This window comes from Dermacentor andersoni, chromosome 3 (genome assembly GCF_023375885.2).
Source record: "Dermacentor andersoni chromosome 3, qqDerAnde1_hic_scaffold, whole genome shotgun sequence".
NCBI lineage: Eukaryota > Metazoa > Arthropoda > Arachnida > Ixodida > Ixodidae > Dermacentor > Dermacentor andersoni.
In genome coordinates, this window is record NC_092816.1 from 94,483,709 (window position 1) to 94,507,353 (window position 23,645).

Genomic DNA, 23,645 nt, shown 5'->3' on the forward strand with positions numbered 1-23,645 from the left:
TGCCCCAAGTTTATATACGTAGCAAAAAGGTCTCAACATAAATTTGCAGTTAAAATAAAGCACCATTCTAAGAGCGGTCGCGCGCGATCGGTCTCAGCACCCGCAGCGAAATTGCGTTGAATCTACCGCGAAGCGCGTCTCCGCCCCTATTCAGTTCGCTCGCAGCGTCCTCGCAATTTTTTTCCACATGCGGCGCCTCAGCGGGAGAGCGCCGTTCGGTAGAGTTTTTGCCATGCCGGGATGGATAGCACCACCATTCCTTCACGTTCTTTGGCCTGCCGTCTTCGGTATGGGATCGTACATTGATTCATTTTTGACGAAACAGTCAAGTATTCCACCTAAACGTGGCGTTAAATAAAACGCATTGCCATAGCATTGCCAAGTGCTGCAAGTTTTCAAATTTTGAGTGCGAAAAAGGCAGCAGTTTGGAAGTAAAATGTAGTAACAATTCTGTTCATAAAACCTCCTCGTAACAAATCATTTGTTTCGAAAAGCGACGAGGTAAACTTTCACAACAACAGAAAAATGAAGCGTCTGACTGCTTGATGTACGTACGTATGGTGGAAGGTACCAATGAGACAACCATAGTTCGTGACAGCAGACGGCGAAGACAAAGTACTATCATAGGAACGTTATGTCGAACTTACTAGTACTATTCGATCGAATAAATATGGTAGTGCATTCGCAACCTTATGAAGTATTTTATTTTTTGTACCTTTCAATGCCATGTCATGCAGCGCCGCTTTTTACGAAACTACGAGATATCCACGTAAGAAACCTCGACGTGCCTCGACTTCCTGTCTAGGGGTGCTCGCACTAGATCCAGGGGTAGCACACTCTCAAGTTCAACAAATGGCCACAGAGGGCGAAAAAATCGACCGCGCGCCGCTGCTAACAAAGCCGACGCAGTAGCATCACTTTCGGGATTCGTTCGTTAGTTCCAACATTTCCCGGTAGAGGCGTCGTAATAAGCGCAATTTTATCTTACAAACTTTCTCTTACGATTACCGAAGCATTTTCTTTTACATAAAAACAGGGCAAAATTATCATTGCTAATTAGATATTGTGCTCTTTGTTAGTAAGTTTATTGTTTCTTCGCCATTATAAACGCAAATAGCGTTCAGCATCATCGATCTTTCACGTGACCTCTGGCCTGGATTTAAAATTTTTACCGGTATTTCCGAGTGCACGGCGGCACGGATTCATTCGTTCGTACACTCAAGACTGCTTTGTTTCTAAAACTAGTTTCTTGCGCTTCGATGTCTCGCGTTATTTAACTTGGGGTGAAGTTACGTGTTTGCAAGCGGACATGTAAGCCCGGCAGTTGGGTTTCGGTCGTGAGCCATTCGGAACAGGTCTGCATCGAAACGGGAGCTGGATTTTGCTGCGGCTGACAACGGCAATAACGGTGAGTCGTTCAACACCGCTGCTTGAATCGTTATATAATATCCGTGTCATTACCTTCCAGGCGGGCACAAGTTAACGAACTAGATCCTGCATTACATATGGGCAGTGAGGATCTCAGTTGCTGTTTCCTAAATAAACCTTTACTTGCGAGGCTGTCGTTTGGTTTACACACACAACCAGGAAAGAAAGAGCGATATCGGAACGCGCGTCTCATTTTTCGTGTTATTGTAGCCGTGGTTGTAGGTGACTGAGTAGCCTTATCAATATACATATTAAACATTTTTTTCGAGTCGGCCGGCAACGTCTTTCGTCCACAAAACCGAATAATCCTTTGGTAAAATAAATTGAAAGTACAGAATTTAATGTATTAAACAGTTGCAAGCATGATAATTCACCCATATTTCGTACTTGTTGGTTCCCAATGTTCTTGCTGTTCAGATTGGTTTACCGTAGGGCATTTATTTTTGCAGTAGTGAAGCGGTGCATCACGTTCGTGCAGAAAAATAATGCATCAGTTCTAATAGCTTCATGACTTTCATGCATTTGCTTGTGGAACTAGCAGTGTGATCACTTCTAGTGTATAAATGAACCCACAAATGTTCTCATTTGTGATCTTAATAGTACTTGCGCTGTTGACATGCATTGTAGTTAGGCAGACATCAATTTTATGGACAATAGCAATATTTATTTAACATGCTGCTTAAGCACCCTAGAACAGACAGTGTACATTTGCATGTGTTCTGTAGTCGCAAATCATTACAGCATATATGTCACACCTTTTTGCATTTTAAAACTTTGCTTTTTCACTTTCTGATTCAGTCAAAATTTCTGTTCCAGACATGCAGTAATGAAGACGGCACCAGTATAAAGCAACACACTCCACGCACTAAACAGAAGCTGCTGCCTGCTACAACAAGGTCATTGTGTGGACATTGGCTACTACTACAAGGTAAACAACACATGGTTCAGAAATAAATATGTTTGATATATGCTGTATTGGCTTGCTGTTTGCAGCAGATATGAATGTTTGTTCATATTTATGGTTCAGTATAATTGGTTTGAACATATAAAACACACATAAATTTGGCTAATCTGTGCTGTATCTCATGTGTCACCGTTTTGCGTCAAGAGTCTATGCCAAGCACATCTTGGTCATCACAGGAGCTCCTATCTGCGCCAACAGGAAGGGGCTGGAGCCGAATTTGCAAGGCTTTTACACCAAGAACAAAGAAGCACATGCAGAAGAATATGAATGAGATATCAAGTCTGCAGAGGACTGTGTCAAGACTGAAAAGAGCTTCAGCCACCATTCCACCAGCACGGACATTTGGTTGAGTCATCCAGGTAACTCAAAAAGGACTTTCTAGAAATTCTTCGTCTTCAGGTGCACCTGCAACATCTGACCAAGCACGGACGACGCTGGCCAAAAGATTGAGTTCCATCAGTTTGCCCTTAATCAGCTTCCTAGCCATGTTAATTCCGTTTGTGCCAAGTGTAATTTTTCTTCTATAAATGCAAGCTTTCTCATTGCCCATTTTTGTTAGAGGTCATTCATCCTCATCCAAATATAAAGGTCAACCGATTCTTCGCTGATACTTAATACCAGTCACTGTCTAGCAGCCTAACATATCTGTAGCAGTATCTTCTAGTGTATGTTATGCGCAATTCCTCTCCTGAAATAGCTGATGCAGCATCGGCATGCGTCTTGCATTAACCTATGCACATGTGCTATGCACCATTTTACTTTTCTTGATGTTTTTAGCCTTCAATGCTTGCAGAGTAGAGTGGCTTCTCTCTTGAATGCAAGCTTTCTCATTTTCCATATTCCTAGTCTCGTTGATGATTGCTCCTCTTCCTTGATAGCCTGGGTTTTTGTGCAAGCTACAGTGAAGTGATTGATTGCAGAATCTGGTTTTGCTGCCACACTTGGCTGTGGTAACTGTGTTACGTTTCTCAGATGTGGGGGCCTGGTCAGTTGCATTGGTAAGCAGTCCCTCGAGGTAAGCATTTGCTCCTGCAGTCCGCAAAGCGACATAGACTCCCAGTATACACACACCGTAACTGGTGCGCCCCGTTCGTTCTGGCCTGCTGCAGCCATGGGCAAATTGTGCTTGTGGCTTACCTCGGCCATGATTTGCTCAAAACGGAGACCAGCATATGTGCTCACATGGTTCGAAGTGTATGAAGTTGATAGCCGTATGGGTGGAAAGGCCCGCAAGAATGGCTGCCGAAGGTGATGCCCACAAAAGCGACTTGTCCACATTGCGACAAAGTGTGAGCCACACATAGCAGCCCCCGAAAGAAAATAAATGTGCACGTTGGAAAGGAGTTAACGCTAAAATGCCGGGTAGTCCATGTCGCTGTGTTGGTTGCAACAGCAGATGCCTGCGTCACCTGATTGCTTCGCAATGGAAGTTGCTCATCTTCAACGGCAACTGTTGGTTCAAACAGGTGCGAGACTCTGTCCAATCTGTTTGTACCGCAGGTTGTCGCTCGTTACCAGACCACCACATGTGACAAAGGCAAGCATTATGCCGTAAGATGGTTCGTAGCCAATGTATAATGTATTGTCTGAACCTCATGCGGTGACTGATTGCTGTTTAATCTTGCTGTTATGCCACTTGGTTACGGTCGCAGTTTTATGTTTTTCGAATATTGCGGCCTGGTCGGTTGCACTGGGAAGCAGCCTCTCGTAGTAAGCATTTGATCCTGCAGTCTGCACAGCGACATAGACTCCCAATTTACGCACACCGTGATTCGTGCTCCCCGTTCACCCTTTCCTGCTGCAGCCATGGGCAAATTGTGCCTCTGGCCTTTCTCGGCCGCGATTAGGCATGAACGGAGACCAGCATAAGTGCTTACATGGTCGGACGTGTATAAAGTTGGGTGGAAAGGCCCATAAAAGTGGCTGATGAAGGTGATGCCCACGAAAGCGACTTGTCCATATTGAGACAATGTGGGACACCAAGTGTGAGCCGCACATTAGCGGCCTCCAAAAGAAAAGAAACATGCAGGCTGGAAAGGAGTCAATGCTAAAATGATGGGTTGTCCATGTCGCTGTGTAGGCTGCGGCAGCAGATGCCTGCGTCACTTGATTGCTTTGCACTGCAAGTTGCTCATCTTTAACAGCGACTGTCGCCGCAAACAGGTGGGACACTCTGTCCAATCTGTTTCTGCTGCTGGTTGTTGCTCGTTAGTAGACCACCACGTGCGACGAAGGCAGGCACTACGCCTGTAGGTAGGCAGCTCAATGTACCCTAAGAGACCCGTGTATGTGAATGCTCACTGTTGCCATATGGTTCGTCGCCAATGTATAATGTATTGTCTGAACCTCATGCGGTGACTGCTGTTTAATTTTGCTGTTATGTCACTTGGTTATGGTCGCAGTGTTATGTTTTTAGAATATTGCAGCCTGGTCGGTTGCACTGGGAAGCAGTCTCTCGAAGTAAGCATTCGCTCCTGCAGCCTGCACAGCGACATAGACTCCCAATTTTCATGCACCGTGATTCGTGCTCCCCGTTCGCGCTTTCCTGCTGCAGCAATGGGCATATTGTGCCTCTGGCCTTTCTCGGCCGCGATTAGGCATGAACGGAGACCAGCATACGTGCTTACATAGTCCGATGCGTATGAAGTTGATAGCCAGATGGTTGGAAAGGCCCGCAAAAGTATCTGATGGAGGCGATGCCCACGAAAGCGACTTGTCCATAGTGAGACAATGTGAGACAGCAAGTGTGAGCCACACATTAGCGGCCCCCGAAAGAAAAGAAACGTGCAGGTTGGAAAGGAGTGAATGGCTAAAATCTGGGGTAGCCCATGTCGCTGTGTAGGCTGCGGTCGCAGATGCCTGCGTCTCCCGATTGCTTCGCAATGCAATTTGGGCATTTTTAACGGCGACTGTCGCTGCAAACAAGTGGCACACTCTGTCCAATATGTTTCCGCTGCTGGTTGTTGCTCGTTAACCTGACCACCACGTGCGACGACGACGGTGAGCCGTTTACGAGCTCGCGTCAATGATTCCAGCGTATCTCGACATGCAAACTTTATTTCTGCTATTGCACGAGAATGTACACTGCTTGTCTTCTGCTAATAAAGTCGCGCGTTCTGTTCACTCACTTGTGGCTTGTTTGTATGGGCGTCAGTAGAGGCTCTTCGCAATTAGAACGCACCACCTACGCGGCAGCGAAGGCATTGAGGCATGCCGCATAGCCTGCAGGGCAAGCACGGCGCGTACCAGCGTACGCGACCGGCAAAAAACGGCCATATTGAATTTTGCTCTAAAAAAAAAAATGTGCACTTCCGCTTCCGGTTTGAGCAACGTCATCTGGCGTCCCCCAAAGTAAGTTCCATGCGCTGCCGCTGCTTATTTTCGAACCACGGCGGAAGGTACAGTTTCCCTTCTCTAAGTTTGTTCTTTATTCTATGCTAGATCGTTCGGTCCTTCCCTTTCGGTCTCGCCGTCTCTCTCTAGGTTGTGTCGCCGGTGGGTAGCTGCGGAGCACGGTCTGCGAGCTACGCCAATTGTGACTCTTTTTAAGTCCCCTGAAACATCGCGATGTTCTCCCGGGTGCCCAGAAACCTTCTCAACTCCGTTTGCGTCTCGGCGCAGAGGAACTTCTCCGTCACCTCAAAGGTATACCGGCACTGCGAACGCACATTCTCCAAGTGACCTTGATGGAGACTTAGCAAGCGCTTCCGATACGTTTTATTCTTTTCATGCCGCCGTCACGTAGCTGCTGAATTAATCTCCAACGCCATGAAAAGAACTAATGCATGTTATGCAAGCTGTGTTGATACTTCCCGTGCAGCTACCCGTGACTATGAGGCACCGAAGATGCCGGCTGGTGCCATCGACCTGAAAGGTCACGCACATTTGGAAGGCTAAAGTCAAACTTCCCGCTTTAGTGTAACTGTTCCGATTTCGTGCGATATCGTTAACGTGTAAAAATTGTTACAAGCTACGCCCACCTGAAACTACAGTGGCAAAAAACGCTTTGTATGGCAGTTATTCGCCAGTAGTGTCATCTCAAATTTAGTTATACCTGCTGCTTACAATCTGTACGTGTAAGCAACAAACTGAAAGTCTTAACGCGGCTTTCAATCTTTTCATTTGCTGGGAGCAATAATCGGAAAGCGAATGCTAGCTCCTTTTTTTTTTTTTTGCCACTGAGAATGTGTCCTACAGGAAGACTTCGCTGACTAGCAAATCCCATGTAGTGCTGCGAACTGATACTGGTGCCTCAAGTTGTTAATAACTTTTTACTTGTGACGTACTCGTGAGGTAGGGAGAACATGTATGCTTGTATGTTAAAGTTTGTTCCATCTTATTTAGAGAGCCGAATTCTTCCCCCTGCACCTCTGCCCTCTAGCAAAAATGTTTTTGTTAGGTCTCCTTTGTTTCAAACTGTTTCTTTTTTTTTTCTTGCTTTTCGTATCTGTGATGTATGTTTGTGTTACGTAGAGCCAGTTTTCTGTCACAGCTGGCCAAGTATTGTATGTTATATATAGAGTGAATGAATGAATGAACAAACTTTCAAACTGCCATATTTCGCACTTCTCTTGCAGAACAATGTCAAGGTGGCAGTTCTGGGTGCCAGCGGTGGCATCGGGCAGCCGCTGTCACTGTTGCTCAAGCAGCACCCCGGCATCACATACCTCTCCCTGTACGACATTGCACACACACCTGGTGTTGCAGCCGATTTGAGCCACATCAACACTCGGGCCCAGGTCAAAGGCTTCATGGGAAACGATCAGCTCAATGTGAGTACCCGCGTAAGCCCTTCTTGTACATGTTGATGTGCTAGTTTTCTGGCTTCCAAGCCCAGCAGTCTGCAAATGAGAATATTGTTCATGCATGTCTAATACCGGTGTCAAACGGTCACTTTCGATGGCTTTCTTGCTTGACCTGGATCCGGAAAATTGTGATCCGTGCATCGCAATCTAGGCTCTTGATCGCAATCATAGGCTAATGACCATGTAGTCCTTGGAGGATAATAGCCTCACAGTGACAAACGAAATATTTTATTGGAAAAAGTGTGTGTGTGCATGTACGTGTGATTTTTACAGCATATGTGATTAGCACTTTGGACCCACTCTAGTCTAGTGCTCACTCGCACTATAGTTGCCCATACTAGGTCTGGATCATTGTTGAACCGGGTAGCAGCGATCATTGTTGATTGTGATCAAGAAATTCAACCTGGATCGGGCCTGATTGTGTTCAAAAGTCACCATGCGACACTGCTTCCTTCGTCATTAACAGAAACTTCATTTTCCATTTCACTATGAAGTACTTCAAACACATTTAGTGCATGGTCGTGTGCCGGTATACATCCCGTGAAGGCATTTATGTTATCTAGTTTGTAGATTGAAATCTGTGCTGTAAAATGTTTTTCATTTGCTTGTCAACATCCTGCAAGTTTTCCTCTGCCTGCGTTCAGGTGGCACTTGGTGCTAGATGCCTAGTCAGGTGACCTTCTCTACCCACCGTGGTGGCGTAGTGGCTTTGGTGTAGTGCTGCTAAGCCTGAGGGTGCGGGATTGCCGCACTTCGATGGGGGCGAAATGCAAGAATTCTCATGTAAATGCACATTAAAAAACCCCAAGTGGTAAAAATTAATCCGGAGTTCCCCACTGCGATGTGCCTTATAATGATATTGTGGTTTTTGCACATAGAACCCCAGAATTTAATTTTTAAGGTGACTTTCTGCCTCAGCATCATAAAAATCATGTGTGCTCATGTATTGTTAAACAAATTTAAATAATTTTTTAACAATGTCTATCACCACACTGCACAAGTGCTGTCACCTTCACCAGTGAGCAAATGTTGAAAGGAGTCCAATGTTTATATGTAGCACCACTTCAGTGAAACTAAAATGGTCTCATGCCAAGTTGAGAGCCTTGATGGCCATGCCTGATAATGCCAAGCCTGTGGCAGCTCTATAATGAGTGCAAGGAGCAGTTGGTATGCTAAAGGGGGATATAAAGAGGAATATAAAGCTGAGCCTTATTAGTAAATTCTGCCTCTGCAATAGCAGAACAACCACTCTTACTGTGAGCCAGAAAAGAAACAAAAACAAGACCGGTGTTGACAGCACTCCACGTTCCCTTGTCAGTTTACCAGAGTCTGCTTGTGTCAGCATAAGTGCTCATTATAAAGAACTACATTGCTTTTAAAAAAGAAAAATTAAAGAAATAAACCAAAACCCAATCAAGTTTTTAGTAGTTTTCGTGGACCAAAACAACTCCACAAATGTGTTGGAATCCATGATACTGCTCTGGTATGCTGAGGTTGCGCCTTGAAATTAATAGAGAAGCCAAACAAAATGCCTTCGTTTTCTTACAGTAATCAGTGTTGCTATTCTAGCAGTTTCATTACTAGATTCACTGACTTCGATTTGTTTATTAATAACCAAAGTATCTATTTAGTGACCAGCAACATTATTTAGGGACATGACAGAACAATTTGGTGACATTTTAGCCAGCTTTGTATTTAAGAAGGTTTCTTCAGTTTCTGAAACGCACTTATTATTCAACAGCTGCAAGTAGGCGGCCAGAATTGGCTGTAGGTGCATGGTCACAGTCACCATGATAGAGCAATGGCAATCTTCGCTTAAGGAGAAAATGCGCCGCAGTTCTCTTGCTCCATGCTAGGTTTGCCACCTTACAATCTGAAGATAAATTTTTGCTCGCACCATCTTTTGTTTTGTGGATATGTTAAACAGGCCGTAACACCAAATTTTCTAGCTTGAAATACGCATTTCATGTTAAACTGTTCAGGTTTCACAGCAAGCTGGCAGGTTTTGAGTGCGTTTGGTGCAGTAGAAAAGTTGTATTTGATTTTTTTTAATACCACAGTTGAGCTGTAATGCAATCCGGCAACACTGAGTGGTGATGTAATGAAATCTCGTCCCTGGAAATGACTCCCTTGGAGTAGTGAAAGCCAGTGTTGCCGTGCTTCTGTGTTCTGCATGCACCAGAAGCAATTGCAGGAGCTGGAAATGTCATGGCCGCCATGAGCTGTTTTGCTTTTGCATGTGCAGTCTGCTGCTACTTGTTATAGTGCGAGTGAAAGAATTGAGAGCCCAATTCAACGGCAACACCCTTGCTGCACCGTTGGGTGCCAGAGCAGGTGACACAGGAGTGGCCCCTAATTTCTTGACATCACACAGTCCATGCCATAATGGCAGTCACTGTAGGTGGGAAGGGCTTAGAGCCGGCGATTTCAGATTGAGATACTGAGTTAAAATGTGCACCGAAAGCCCAGTTTTTTGTGTGCATAACCACATTGAACCCCCTACTCTGTTATGATGATATACTGAGAATATTTGGACCCTTTAAATTAAGTGCCCTCTATACATTGCTGGTAATAAATCCAGTTCATTGTCCATTCCGGACACTAGGTGTGTCTGGAAGAACATTAAATGAAAGTAAAATGCCTTGCTAGATGCGTTATGCTCTCTTATCTTCTATTTATATATAGTGTTGCAAAAAAGCTACATTGATTAAAATTCACTTGAACAGTTTTGGTGACAATTTTAATGACTTTTCTGCAAAATTGAATAAAAATTTTGTGACTTCCTTGTCTAATTTTCGAGAATGCTAAAGCACTTGTGTATGTGGATTAAGGGGCATGTGAAATAGTCCCAGATTATTGAAATTAATCTGGAGCTCCCATTGACGGTGTCTCTCATAACCTGAGTGATGCTTTGGGGCCTTAAACCCTCCCCCTTCTCTTTTCTATGTTTATGTCACTGTCCGTTTTCTATCTACCTTCTTCCTTCTAGAGCCAACAGTGCCTCTCCTGGTGGCATTTACCAGCTAGCTCTTTTTCTCTCCTCTCAGAGATCGTTTTTAAGTATACTAACCTAATAAACTTAATTGATTTCATGTTCTTTGAGATACACAGCTTTGTGAATAACTGTGGGAACCCTTCAGGGATGCAGATGATGTTTCGTGGTTGTTTCTTTGTGCTTTCAGGAGTCACTGAAGGGCATGGAGATTGTGGTGATCCCGGCTGGTGTGCCTCGCAAGCCCGGCATGACACGGGATGACCTGTTCAACACCAATGCATCTATTGTGCGGGACCTGGCCGAAGCCTGCACCCAGCAGTGCCCAAAAGCCATGCTCTGCATCATCTCGAACCCTGTCAACTCCACCGTGCCCATTGCATCTGAAGTGTTCAAGAAGCGTGGAGTCTATGACCCCAACCGCATCTTTGGTGTCACGACCCTGGACATAGTTCGTGCCAATGCTTTCGTGGCACAGGCAAAGGTAAGAAACTGTTCTAACAAATGTTCTTTCTTGCTATGTAGTGCAGTAATGTGAATGGAAAGCTTATTTCTGTATAAAGTCTCTACGTTTTATAGACCATTTTCATGGTGATCCAATGGGCGCCGCCATACTTAACCACGTGGTGACAGATCCATTGCTTGCCTCAGCTGCCTCCATTTCCTCTTTGTTTACAGTGGATGTGCATGACGCCAGTGTGGCTCAACAAACCTCTGTTTTGGCAGATGTCGTAGACAGTGACTGAATGGATGACACGAAGCTTTTGCCATAGCGTCAGAGGACATCTAAGGGCTTTTGGAGCTCATTACGCCTTTTCTGAACAGTGCGAGCAGCGTATACAGTGCTTGTACTAGAAGCAGGGCTAGAAATTTATTCCAAGCTGTCCAAATTTTCTGCTTCTGAATTACGATCAGTCGTTTGCTCTTTGTTCTTTATTTGCCAATCACTTTGAAGCAGCAGCTTCTCATGTTTCTGAATTAGTACATTCCTCGGTGCAGTCACCATCTAATTGTTTTTCTGATTAAGCGCTCTCGGATGTGCTCGATCGTGGTAGGTTTGTTCTTGCTGAGCACCAGGCTTGGAACATAGATGTTCTGTACTTTGTAATACTTTGTGGTAAAGACTTATTATTGCTAGTTACTCGCTTACTCTGTGGACTGTTCTGTGGACTGTTCAGCTTCGAACATTTGTGTGCTGTCACTGTAATCCATCACACAAGTTTTCGCGCATTGATTCAAGAGTGTGCCCATTCACTTATTTAGGCAAATACCTTAGATGGCTCATGGGACTAAAAATTCGATGTCCGGTGTTATGGCACCAAAATTAATTAAATAATTAATTAACCTGCGACCTTTGGTGTCAATTAGGGTGAAATAGGCCATCAATGTCTTTATAAGAAAGTGTGAAGCCGAGGCAAAAAAGTGGCAGCACAACCTGTGGTATTAAGGCAAAGTTAAGGCACAGTTAATTAAGATAGAGATAATTAAGGCACTAATACCTACACAACCTTTGGTGGGAATCGAACTCACTTGGTGAACCTGCCATATCTCCAAGTTGAATTCCAGTTGCCATCGCAAACGTCGAGAGTCCAACCCACGACCTTTGGTGGGAGTCGAACTTAGAGATGTGGGCGAACCGGCCATATCTCCCAGTTGGATTCCAATTGACACTGTGAAGGCCGAGAGTCGAACCCACTACCATTGGGGTTAATTAAGGCATGGTTAATTAGGGCAAAGGTAAGGCACTCGAACCCATAACCTTTGGTGAGAGAAAACAAGCGATGGGAAGTAACGCATTAGAGTGAAATGCCAAGTAATATAATGAATGTCTTGTGTGCGGGCAGGCTTTCGTCTTCATTCTCTTTAGCTTATGCTAAGTTGACTGTCAACTTTTCTTGATGCGAGGGCAATAGAGTGGGCATAAGGTTGACTGTGAGTTGGGGTGGATCTGTGCAGATAACGCACTAGAAGTTTACTATGCCAGGAAGCACTAAATCTTTTGTCACCGTGTAACAAGCGCTGCTCACTCTCGCCAATATTTCTGGGTTAAATTGCTTTCTTTGGATGTTAGTGACACAACACTGGCGGAATAGTAAATTTTTTTATCCTTGAGGAAAGCCGTGCATTGCAGAGGGTCGGCAACACACTCAGTCCTTGTGCAACAGCGGTCCGTAAGTTTGGCCACACAAATTTAGTCACTATTTTTAAAATGCAGCTGACTAATGCTCATGTCTTTTATCTACCATTCCACATTTGGCAGCATGATTGAAGCACAGTGTGTTAGCAATCACCCAGTTGCATTTCCAACAGCTGATTGCACTGTAGGAGCAGTGTAGAAGCAGTAGTAGCTTTGCACTAGGGCACTTTTGCCTGGGGCAACGTGCAGCACGCCGCCGAACCTGCCATCTCATTTCTTATAGCAAACTACTCTGCAAAAAGGATTTATACTACTAGTATAGGTCATACTGCTCATATGTGTAGCTATTTCAGGTAGTGTTGTGTGCAAAGGTTGTGCTGAGAAGGCCATCGAGTGGTGAGAATAATTACTCCTCCACATCTACTGTTGTTACTCTGTGGTGTCCCAAGAAGTAATACTGCTTTATTGTATGGCCACAGAAGGATGCTGTTATTGCGGCATTTTGGCCTCTGCTGGCTTTTGTAGGGGTTAACACCAAGCCCTCGTAACTGTTTGTGGCTGGCTCTTAGAAAGACATCCAAAATATCAATTAATCCTTTAATTTAGACTCCGAAGTCATGAGTGGCAACTCACTCATAGCATTGAAAAGTGTATTTTCACTGTGTTTTGCCAGTGCTAATCTATGAGGTAAGAATGATAAGGATAACAAAGAAACTTGATATCTAAAAACTGTTCAGCAAAGTATGAAGTGGAAAATGATGCTCATAGCATAAATATATATATAAGGACGATGGTATGGATCAGATCAAATGCAAATGGTTGATATTCTAGTTGAGATTAGAGGAAGTAGAATTGAGCAGGTTTTGTAGAATGGTAGTTAGTGGTCTCTTAAGAGTAACACGATAAGTGCAAAGGACAGGAAAATGCAATCAAGATCAGCAGTGCTTTAGCTGGAGTGGCAAGGTTTGGGAAAATTGCAGGCATAGGATAGGTTTGGCTGATGGACTGGGATAATTGGAGGTCTATGCGAATGGACAGTGTTATTTAGTAGATTCTTAGTAGATTCTTACTCGAATTTTATGCTTTCTTGTGTCCCTCAATATGTAATGCCTCATGACTTCAAATGGACTAGACTTGGAAGCCACCTACATAATATAAATTTATAAGAAGACTTCAAGAAGTTAAATATAAACACATTAGCTTGCTGTCTGTATCGTACAAAATATTCACCGAAGTGGGTGATTTCGAACATAACCAGGGAAACATAGATCCAGGGAGAGGCTCGTCTTATAAGAGGATATTGAACAATAGATTCCGTCCGTGTCATAAATCAAGTTTTGTAGACACTTCGCATTGCTGCACAGGCTAAAGTGTTTTTCTCAACATCTCTGGCAGTTTTGCCGACAGCTGCCAAAGAGCAGCTGGAATATGTTTTCTTTGCTTCGAAGCTGCCTTGACAGAATTAAACAGCAGAGCTAAGAAAAACTGCTGTACGATGCTCTCATGATGGATGACTAATTCACACCATTGCTTCCTTCTCGTGTTTTTCTGCATGCTAGGGTCTTGACCCAGCCAGCGTCACTGTCCCAGTAGTGGGTGGACACTCTGGTGTCACGATCGTGCCGCTACTGTCACAAGCAACGCCCTCCGTCAGCTTTCCACAGCCCGAGTTGGAGGCACTCACCAAGCGTATTCAGGAGGCTGGCACCGAAGTGGTCCAAGCTAAGGCCGGCGCTGTGAGTGGCTTTCCTATTTTTTTTCCATGAAACTGTGTCTAGGTTTTCTAGCAGCACAATCTTGGTTCTTTTGGGCAAATAAAACAGCACTGACCCTTGAAATACATACTAGTTGTGTGCTGTATGGTCCACTCTTAAAGGGAGCACTTAATTGGTGTTCAAAGCAACACAACTTGGAACATATCAACTTCACAGGGAAAAAGTGTGATGTGATGCGTTAGCTAGATGTCTTATGTCAGAAAACTATTGCTGGGGCCTTTGTAATACAGCAGTAATCAGTCCCAAAATAGTCTAACCACGATATAACAAATTATTGTGTGTTATCAAGTAAATCACATTTTTATTGCTGATCTCTGCCTGTGGCGAATATGTTTGTCACAAATATCAGATGCCATGAAGGCGCTACTCTTGTGCCAGCTGCAATTTGCCACTTCGCTATAACAAGGTTCAACTGTACTAATTTGGTGCCCTCATTACAGTGGACTGTATTGTACATTTTACAGGGCTGCATTTATGTTTGTCACATGTATAACCAACAACTTTGGTTGACCAACGAACTTGAACTGCAGAGTTTATTCATCATCCTAACATGGAAGGCATTGCAAGACTAGAGATGTTTTTTATGTTACAAAAGCAATGTGGATATTGTGTGATGATAGTAATTGCACATTAATATACGAATTCAATCATTTCTTTAGGGCTCTGCAACCCTGTCCATGGCATTTGCTGGTGCCAGATTTGTATTCTCGGTAAGTGCACTCTTGTGGCGTGTTCACATTGTCACGGTGCTCTCCACCAACAAGGCAGCATGACCATCACACGTGCCATATGTTTAAAATGCATGCACGAGTTTCAACTTGGCAAATGCATGCTAGACACCAAAATATACTGTCAGCAGTGTCGGTGAATAACTTTCCACCATTTCTTACAGCTCATCTCTGCTATTCAAGGGAAGGAAGGAGTAGTGGAATGCGCATTCATCAAGTCTTCCGAGACCGAAGCCACATATTTCTCAACCCCTCTTCTTCTTGGCGTAAGAGCTTCTTGTCTATTTTGTGTGTAATTTATGAACACCACACACAAAAAAGCAGAAAAGTACCAGCACCTGTTTCCCGGAAGGGAACTGATTCCCACATGCTTGAAACAACCGCATAGTGCGCACTCCATGTTACTGCAGATGTAGGCAGTGGTGGAATCACTGAGGCGCATTGTATAAGCTTGCAGAGCACGGCAAGCACTGCCTTTGTAGCGCTGTCTTGCCATAGCTCCAAGAGCCACCTCTCTCACTGTGAAAAGCAGTTCACTTGTTTGGGCTAATACCTGCTTGGCTTTCCCATTCAACTGTGACACTTGCGCTTCACATATGAACGTGCAATAGGCTGAGACAGTTTCCTTAAACTTTGCCAGTACATACCAACCCCCCCCCCCCCCACACACACACACCTTTGTAGGCTTTCTGAAAATTTGCTTTTTTTTCAGTGACGCAGATAAGTTTACATTTTAATTTATTTGGGACATCAACCACAGCAGAGAGCTACCAAAAATAATTCTTAATGTTTTTTTTTTAACATGGATTAATTTAATCATGTATTCTAATGTGAAGGGTGTACCTATATGCTTTCTTGGTACAAGCACATCTGCTGAACCTCAATTTTACAGTTTCGATTACACAAAATTGGCCATATTTGGTGAAACTTTCTTTTTGGCAACCGAATGTCCATCTTGTGAGCCAATACTAATGTTACGCTCTGCATAATAAACATAATTTCAGGAGTGATGTATGTATACATATGTGGGCACCGAGACCGGAATTTCATCTCTGTTCTTGCAACCAGAATGGACATATATTTAGACCCTCCATGACCACAGAAAAGGCTCGTGATCTATTTAGGGGCCATGACTCTCCGTTTAAGGAGCATTGAGCGAAGAGATAAAGTAGTTCTTGCCATGCACGAGCAAAGTTTGCTCGAGTTTAACAGCACCTAGAACCATGGCAGATGACATGATGGGGGCAGCGCTCACTGAAACTAAAGCAAAATCTTGGACCGCGTGAAAAGCTTGGTTTCCGATAGGAAAGGTGTAGGGCAGCCTCTGTGTAAAATTTACATGCGAAATACCAGTGGATGCTCTGCGAAAAGCTCGCAAATATTTGTTTTACACCGGAACTGAAAAAATTGTCAGCATTACTGTTTACCTGTAAACCAGGACCATTAAAAACCAGTATGACTTCCGAGATTAGGCAGCGCCCATGGCACGCTAAAAATCTGAACCAGTGGTCTCGCACTTACGTCATAGCCGCTAACCAGCGAGTGCATATGTTGTGTGTTTAGATGCTGTTTAAAGGCTGTTAAGAAAATTAGCAATAACCAGCCCTGCAGTTTTGTCAGGTTTGCTTCAATGGTATATGCTACTTATAAGTTTCGTCAAGTAAGCTTTCATAGAATTTGCCCTTTTAACGTGTGTGCTCTCAGCACATCGGTTGAAGTACGAGTCTGGCATGAACTTCAAGCCATGCAATTGTGTGCTCCCACTGTTTGATCCCACCTTCACAAGTTCTTACAAGTAGCACCCAAGCTGGTCTGTGCTCCTGTCAAGCATGTCTGTCTCTAGTGATAACCAGGAAGAAAGCAGGAGCTAGCTGCAGTACAGATGTATGCTGAATAACCTAGCAAGCACAAATTAGTTTTTGTGATCACCATTTTGAGCTGGTGTGCACACTTTAAAAGAGAAACTGTGGTTAATGAAGTTTTAAACATCTCTCGGTGCGCCTCTTGAAAATGCAAACCAAGTGGCGCTTCACTGACTTGTTTGTGTTATTCATTGCAGAAAAATGGCGTAGCGAAGAACCTTGGCCTCGGCAAGCTCTCCCAGTACGAATCTGAGCTTGTGAAGACGGCACTGCCCGAGCTGAAGGCCAACATCAAGAAGGGAGAGGACTTTGCCAAGAAGTAAAATGCAGACCTTGGAGTTGAATTAACTATCATTGGACGTGTGTTAAGTGTTCATCAGCCAAGACATTGCAACTAAATAAAAGATCCATTGGATGTGCGAGTGTGTTTCCGTCACCTTGATTAGCAACTAGAGAAATTTCTCATGCTGGTAATAGAAAAAAATTGACCCAGTACAGTCGACTTTCGTTAATCTGAACGTTACGGGAACGGCGAAATGATCTAATTGTCCCGTGGGTCGAACTAAACAAGATGCAGAAAAAATTCCAAAAGACAGCAGATTTGCTTGGCAGTGTAACATGGCTCCGAAACAAATCCGCGCCCACTTTGTGTTTCCAAAGTAAAGCAGGTGTAGAAATGACACTAAAGCACCTAAGCAAAGTAGAAATCTAACGTGCAGCCGATCCTTCAGCAAGAAAGTTGCGCAAATGTCTAGTAGGTTTCGCACGGTTTTTAAAGCCGGCTTTGCCGTTATACATTCGTGTTATGCGGCAAAGCTTGCAAATGCCGCGAATGTGGTTTTGGTTTTGTATCCGATTACACTGCGCATACAATTTTCAGCCCAATTTTCTCGGAAAAGGCGTGCATTACAATGGTGTAAATACCGTACTCTGACATTGTGAGCCACAGTTATTGCTCGAACAATCTTCCCAGGGCAGGCCGAAAATAGGCAGTTTCAATGGGAGATGACGTCACGCTTACACATTCTATCATTGTTAATTTAGTTAGTAAGCGAATGTTGACAAGTTTATACGGCAGATAGAACTGCTATCCTTATGTTGTACAACTATATACTGATTTGCTATTTGCTATCGGTGCTTCGCCTTTCGCGGAAGGGGGGGGGGGGGGGGGGGGAACTGCGACTTTAATGCATAAGCATTCTTTGGCGAGTACACCAGCCCCGTCGCGCGAAAAGTGCAATGCCTTGTATCTGCACAATAATGCGTAATTTGCAGACATTTAATCGTTATAGTAGTGTAAATGTAAATGATTTGTAACGATAAGAAACAAAGACAAGTAAATAAAAAGAGAATACACAGGGCTTCTTTAAAAAATGCATGGGGAAGCATACAGTAGGGATGGGCCAACTTGAAATTTGTCGGTGGGCGAACTTAAATTTTTGTAGGACCGACTTGCATTTTGGCCATGGGCCAAATTAAATTTGGGGGTGGGCCAACTTGAAGTTTGAACGTAAGCCAACTGAAATTCGGGGGTAGACCAACCTAAATTTGGGCCAAATTTCAAGTTCTGGGGTGGGCCAGTTCAAATATAGGGGTGCGCCAACTGAAACTTGGGCGTTTGCTTACGCATACTTAGACAACACTAGTGGAGTTGCCGCATTCTTTTATTTTTCAAGAAATATTCCCTGACGATTACGATGCACCCTAATGCGAAATTTGAGCGCAGCTGTATGCGCGTTTTCATTTCACGACATGTTGACTGACGCGGGCAATCTGTCTCGTGCGGCACGTTGCAAACGGAGCGGCGTGTGGCGCCACTGTCTCGCTAATCGGGAGATCGCGAGAGGCGGCGCGTGGGTGCGATTCACAGTAGGGTGCCTCGATGTCAGCGTCGCCTCCCCCCAGAGTAGCGCGGATCGAGGCACCCTAATTCACAGCGGCCGCCGCAGACAGACCTCAGCTCATACAGCTCTTCGTTTCCATACAGACGACGCGCGCTACTCTGGCGCCATCTCGTAGCATCGTCACCGCAAACCCGTGTTGCGCAGCACTACGCGCTTCTACGCACGCTTTCGCCGTACCCTCCTCCTCCGAATTCCTCCTCGCGCTCTCTTCGCTATCGCAGTCTTATCGGCCACTGCGCTCCGCGTTCGCTTTCATCCTGTGTTCGGTCGCTCGGTTACGAGGAACAACGCCGACGCAGCAACGGGCACCTAAATTGCGTTTGTGCGCTTTGACGCATATCTGTATTGCGGCGAAGCTGACTTGGGAAACTGGCAGCCACTGTGCAACACGAGACCATTACCAATTTTTCTTCCTAAAAAATTAGGGTGAGATTTCCAAATTTGTTTAGGAGCTTTAATGTTGTTAGTTTTCTACTTTGAACATGCAGAAAGCGGGCGCACGTTCGACTCGAGGACGTGCTGGAATTGGGCAAATAAGTTTTTTTCTGTATCATTTAATTCGACCAGTCAGATATTTCGTCCAATTTTGTCGGTCCCGGCAGGGTCGAATTAATGTAAGTTGACTGTATAGGTAGTCGTAAGTGAATAATTCAACATATGTTATTTAGGTGCAGCTATGTTTTGTTTGCCTTTGTTCCCTGCCAAAATTTCATGCTTAAAAGCCGATAACCCTTCAACTTCGACATCCTCTTATAACTTCCATTAAATTGGAACTACAGCCAACAACCTAGCAATTCAGCGGTGAATACACTTATGCAAGAGTTATCAGATAATCAATACATGTGATAGCCAAGCGATGTTCCATGACATTTCAGAAGCATGCTTTCAGTATCAGTGTCCTGGGAACTGTGCTATGGAACACTGAGGTACAGAGTGCATATTCAATGCAGGTTCGTAAGCAAAGCTTGCACCAATTTCTTAAGATTGTCATCAAGTATAGGTTTACTAGTCAAACCTTCATGTAGCGATGATGGATATACAAAAATAAATCTAAAATGTTTCTCACCGATGTAGGCGAGAAAAGAATGCGCGCTTAAAAAAATATAGAATGAGGGCGTTTTTATACTAGACGAGACTGTTACGAGTTCTCACTTTACGGCTTTACTTTGCACTGTGGTCATCATTCATCAAGTGCCGCCACCCTCTATCCCACCTCAAAGGTGACTTTTCAAATCCCATACAACATGTCGCACCTGCTTTCCTTCTTTTTTTTTCATGTTGCATGCTGTGTGTGTTGCAGGAGGTCAAAGTAAAGACAGGAGACGACCAGTAAACAAACCAAAACAAAACTCTATTCATAGTTTCCACCAATGAGCACTGTGAATCTGTATTTAAGAACATTCACAACAGAGGACAAAAAAGAAAAGAGACCACGACAGGACGAGTACACACCACATTCTTAAAAAGACCTACAAGAGACTTGTGAGGAAGATGGAAATATTCTTCCCTGGAAGGCACAACACCAAACTCCACCCAATTCATAAAGTGTGCTGACTAATACACATTTGGAGAGCATTCCACCTAAGCAATGTGCAAACAGTAGTAGTAATAGTACAGTAGTAGTAGTTGTGGTGGTGGTGATGAACAGCAGTTGTTAGTAGTCGTGTACAAAAAACACACACCCACAAGAAAAGAAACTGCACACTGAAGAGCACATGCGTACAGAAGCTACTGGCGACGTACAAAGGCTCTGCTCTCGACAAACGATACCCGACAGGCGTGGCATGCTGCTTGTGAGATGTGCAAGCACCATGCATTTTCACAGAAATTAATTTTTCTCAAGAAGGCTTAGGCCAAAGTCGTACAAATGCTGCTGCTTTTGATGACAAATGTGGTACACACCATTCTGTGCAAACAAGCCAAAATGGCCCAGAGTGCCGGCGAGCACATTTTCAAATTATCAAGCTACATTTCCAATTAGCAATATGGCCAACAATGGAGACAAGGTTTATTTCCAAATCGGCAAATTATTGCAAAGAAAGATGTTGCGAGATGAAAGGTGCCAGTTGAGGTTCGCACAATTTTAGTATTGTACGTCGTAGATGAATGTGGCCACTTGCAGCTGGCGTTTTGTCCTTGTTCGCATGATAGCCTGCGCAGCCATTAGTTTGGCAGAAGCATCGCATGAATATGCAAACTTGACAATTAGGAAAAGGGTCCACAGTGCAATATAGAAAAAAAGAGTTGCTGCGAGACATTACCACAGTTTGTTTTGCTTTTATTTTGAATAAGAGCTTCCATAGTCCTCAACATGCTTACGTGCAGCTACAACAACTTTGATGTGCAGCTTAGTCTCTAAATGCATGAGGCACGATGCCAGTAGTTCATTTTTGCCATTGCCTTCACGTAACGTCTCTGCTTTGCAAGTACAGCCTACAATACATTTAAAGCAAACATGCTTTCTGCACCTTTTCACTCCTGCGCAAAAAGAAAGTTGTCCAGTGAAAAATGCATTCTATGGACACCTTTTTTTTTCCAGAAGCCTAGCGCCTGCTGTACAAGGCTGCTTTAAGACATTTCACATGTTAAAGCTGTGTGTTGAAGGCTGCACCTTTCTCAACGCTATCTGAAGCTTCTGCTGTACTTGCATGCAGCAGTAAATTACTTCAATACAGTGCAGCCTTTACATGCAGGCAAGAGCACAAATAGTCAATTGTGTAATCAGTGGACCACTTTACCACCTTTGGCCAGTCTGCTGCAAGCCAGGTACAGAATTCAAGCCCATCTCATTAATAGCACTGTTGATCTTAAAACATGAGCACCTTCTGTGGTTATAACCTGCTTCGCTCCTCGTCAAGGGCTAAGATGACAAACATACAGCGAGCTCATCTACAGGAAGTAGTGGACCAGCGACGAGGAAGAGCGGCATTTGGGAGCTGTCACCTTTGCAGGTACCGCTGTCAGCGCACTCCAAATGGCTAAACTGGTGCAAGCAAGAAACCACTGTAGGATTGAGTGTGAGTGTACACCTCGGTGGCATTACTTCCAAACAGTCTTGTTTTCTGCTGCACCAACACAATAGGCAGCAGAAATACGACACCAACACATCATAACCTTTGTTACCGTGAGGCGTCGATGCTGGATGTTACATCAAACAAGCATCATCTTCAACCAGTCATTGAACCTGTGCTTTGGCAGTCCTACAAATGATGTGAAACATGGCACTGAACGTGTCCGCAGGAATAAAGAAACCGCTTGGAACCTATTTATTCTCGCGATAAAACTACCTTGGGTACCATTGAGTGCGACAGCTCCAGAATGCAACACCAGAAAACAAAATGCATCTTCAACCTGTCCATGACTACAGCAAGCAGACAAATATTTTTTTTCCCTCTCCAAAGGCATGTGCGACAAGCAATGCCACTTGCTACTACATAGTACCACATTTCGTCACAGCCTCAACTTTGAATGTTCAACTTGCACCATTTCTCGGCTGCAAGCCCACTATGGAGTTACAGTGTGAAAACCACGACCTTCACTGACTACATTTTGTCACACACAGATTCTTATCTACAGCGGGAAGAAAGGCGTGAACAGAGCAGCACGGTAGAGCATAACACCACATTTACCTAGTTGTAGCGGCAAGATTACAATCATTACAGAGTGGCAAAACAGCAAAGTGAACCTGCTTTCATCACATACACTAGAAGTGAAATATGCAAACAGTGATAAAATAGTAGTAGTTGGTGTATTAAGAGTAGCATGAAGGAGTGTCACTAAACAAAGAGGGGGCAGAAGCTATTGCCTTACAGTAAGCGTGAGAATGTTTAAAAATTCTGACATAAGGCTGGATAGCAGAGCGTGAAAACTTTTTCAACACCTCTGGTGACTACCATCCCTTTATTGAAAACAGCACAAAAAAAAAGGGGGGGGGGGGGGGTAGGGCGGTGAAAGGAGGGCCAAGATTGTCGTACCCGAGGTTTTAGATGTCAGCAATTGCATGTGCTAAATGTTTGGCAGTGGAAATCCCTCCAAAACGTGGGAGATGCCTACCAATGAACCGAAATTTACAATCCATAGTGCAACTTGGTGCACTGTACCTGAACAACATGCAAGGTTACTGGCCAATGTGGCATTTTATGCCACGCCAGCCAGCATACCTCTCGTGCAGAGCAAAACTGCGCCTCGGCAACGACATCTGTGTGCAGACCACAGAAGGTGTTTGCAGTTCCCTAGACTTAGGGGAAGGTTCATGCAAGTGCCCACAGCACGAGAAGTGTAAACCTTAAGCTTGTGTTAGTAGGCCGTGTAAACAGAATTATCTTAATGCAAACAGAATTACTAAGGATCTCCTGTGGTAGATATTTGCAATTCTGTCACATGAGCTGGATTACATGAAGAGGCGGATGCTACTTGCAAGACAAATTGCAGAGTGATGTTAGCTCATTACCAAAATTTTATAATTTTGTAATCCATTTCCTTAGAGCACAGGTCCCGACTGCACAGGTCCCATTAACAGTAACGAATACAATCGACTTCTGTTAATTCAACCCCGAAGTGACTGATGAAAATGACCAATTATTCGGGGGTTCGAGTTAAAGATTTAGAAAAAATGCCAAGAAAAAAAATACACACACACCGCTGATTCATTTGGCAGTATTTGAGCAATATTAACACGACCCCGAATGAAATGAGCACCCCATTTCAGTGCTCAAAACAGAAAACTAACATAGAAATGACGTTGAAGCTTCTAAGCAAAGTAGAAGTCTAGCTTGCGCCCATTTTTTTAGCAAGGTGGCCAAGGGTCTAATGTGTGTTGCACAATGGCGGCTGGTTTTCTAAAGTCAGCTTCACCGCAGTGATATATGTTATGCGGTAAAGCATATGAACGCCGCGATAGCGGTTTTGGTTTTGTATCCCCCCACCGATCGCATTGTGCAGGCAATTTATGGCGCAATTTCTTTTAAAAGAAAGTGTGTGTGTTTGGGGGCAGGGAGAAAGAAATGAAGGAAGGCGTCTGCTAGAATCGCATAAATACTGCTATCAGATA

The 23,645-nt window shown here is 44.1% G+C and overlaps 1 protein-coding gene and 2 long non-coding RNA genes across 3 annotated transcripts in view; 2 read left to right on the plus strand and 1 right to left on the minus strand.

The window, feature by feature from the left end:
• Positions 1–810, minus strand: part of LOC129387536 (uncharacterized) — a 60,205-nt gene extending 59,395 nt beyond the window's left edge. The window contains exon 1 of the long non-coding RNA XR_008614701.2: positions 556–810. This is a non-coding gene — a long non-coding RNA (uncharacterized lncRNA). The remainder of the gene's footprint in view (positions 1–555) is intronic.
• A 176-nt stretch (positions 811–986) lies between these two features.
• On the plus strand, positions 987–5,828 carry LOC129387526 (uncharacterized). Its single transcript, XR_008614688.2, has 3 exons — positions 987–1,408; positions 2,245–2,356; positions 2,537–5,828. It is a non-coding gene; the product is annotated as an uncharacterized lncRNA (long non-coding RNA).
• A 6-nt stretch (positions 5,829–5,834) lies between these two features.
• On the plus strand, positions 5,835–17,110 carry Mdh2 (malate dehydrogenase 2). The gene is made up of 7 exons (XM_050189235.2): positions 5,835–6,037; positions 6,970–7,164; positions 10,380–10,673; positions 13,886–14,062; positions 14,761–14,811; positions 14,994–15,095; positions 16,889–17,110. The coding sequence occupies exons 1-7, from the start codon at positions 5,960–5,962 to the stop codon at positions 17,012–17,014; spliced, it is 1,023 nt and encodes a 340-aa protein (XP_050045192.1). The 5' UTR covers positions 5,835–5,959; the 3' UTR covers positions 17,015–17,110.
• Positions 17,111–23,645: the final 6,535 nt, after the last annotated feature.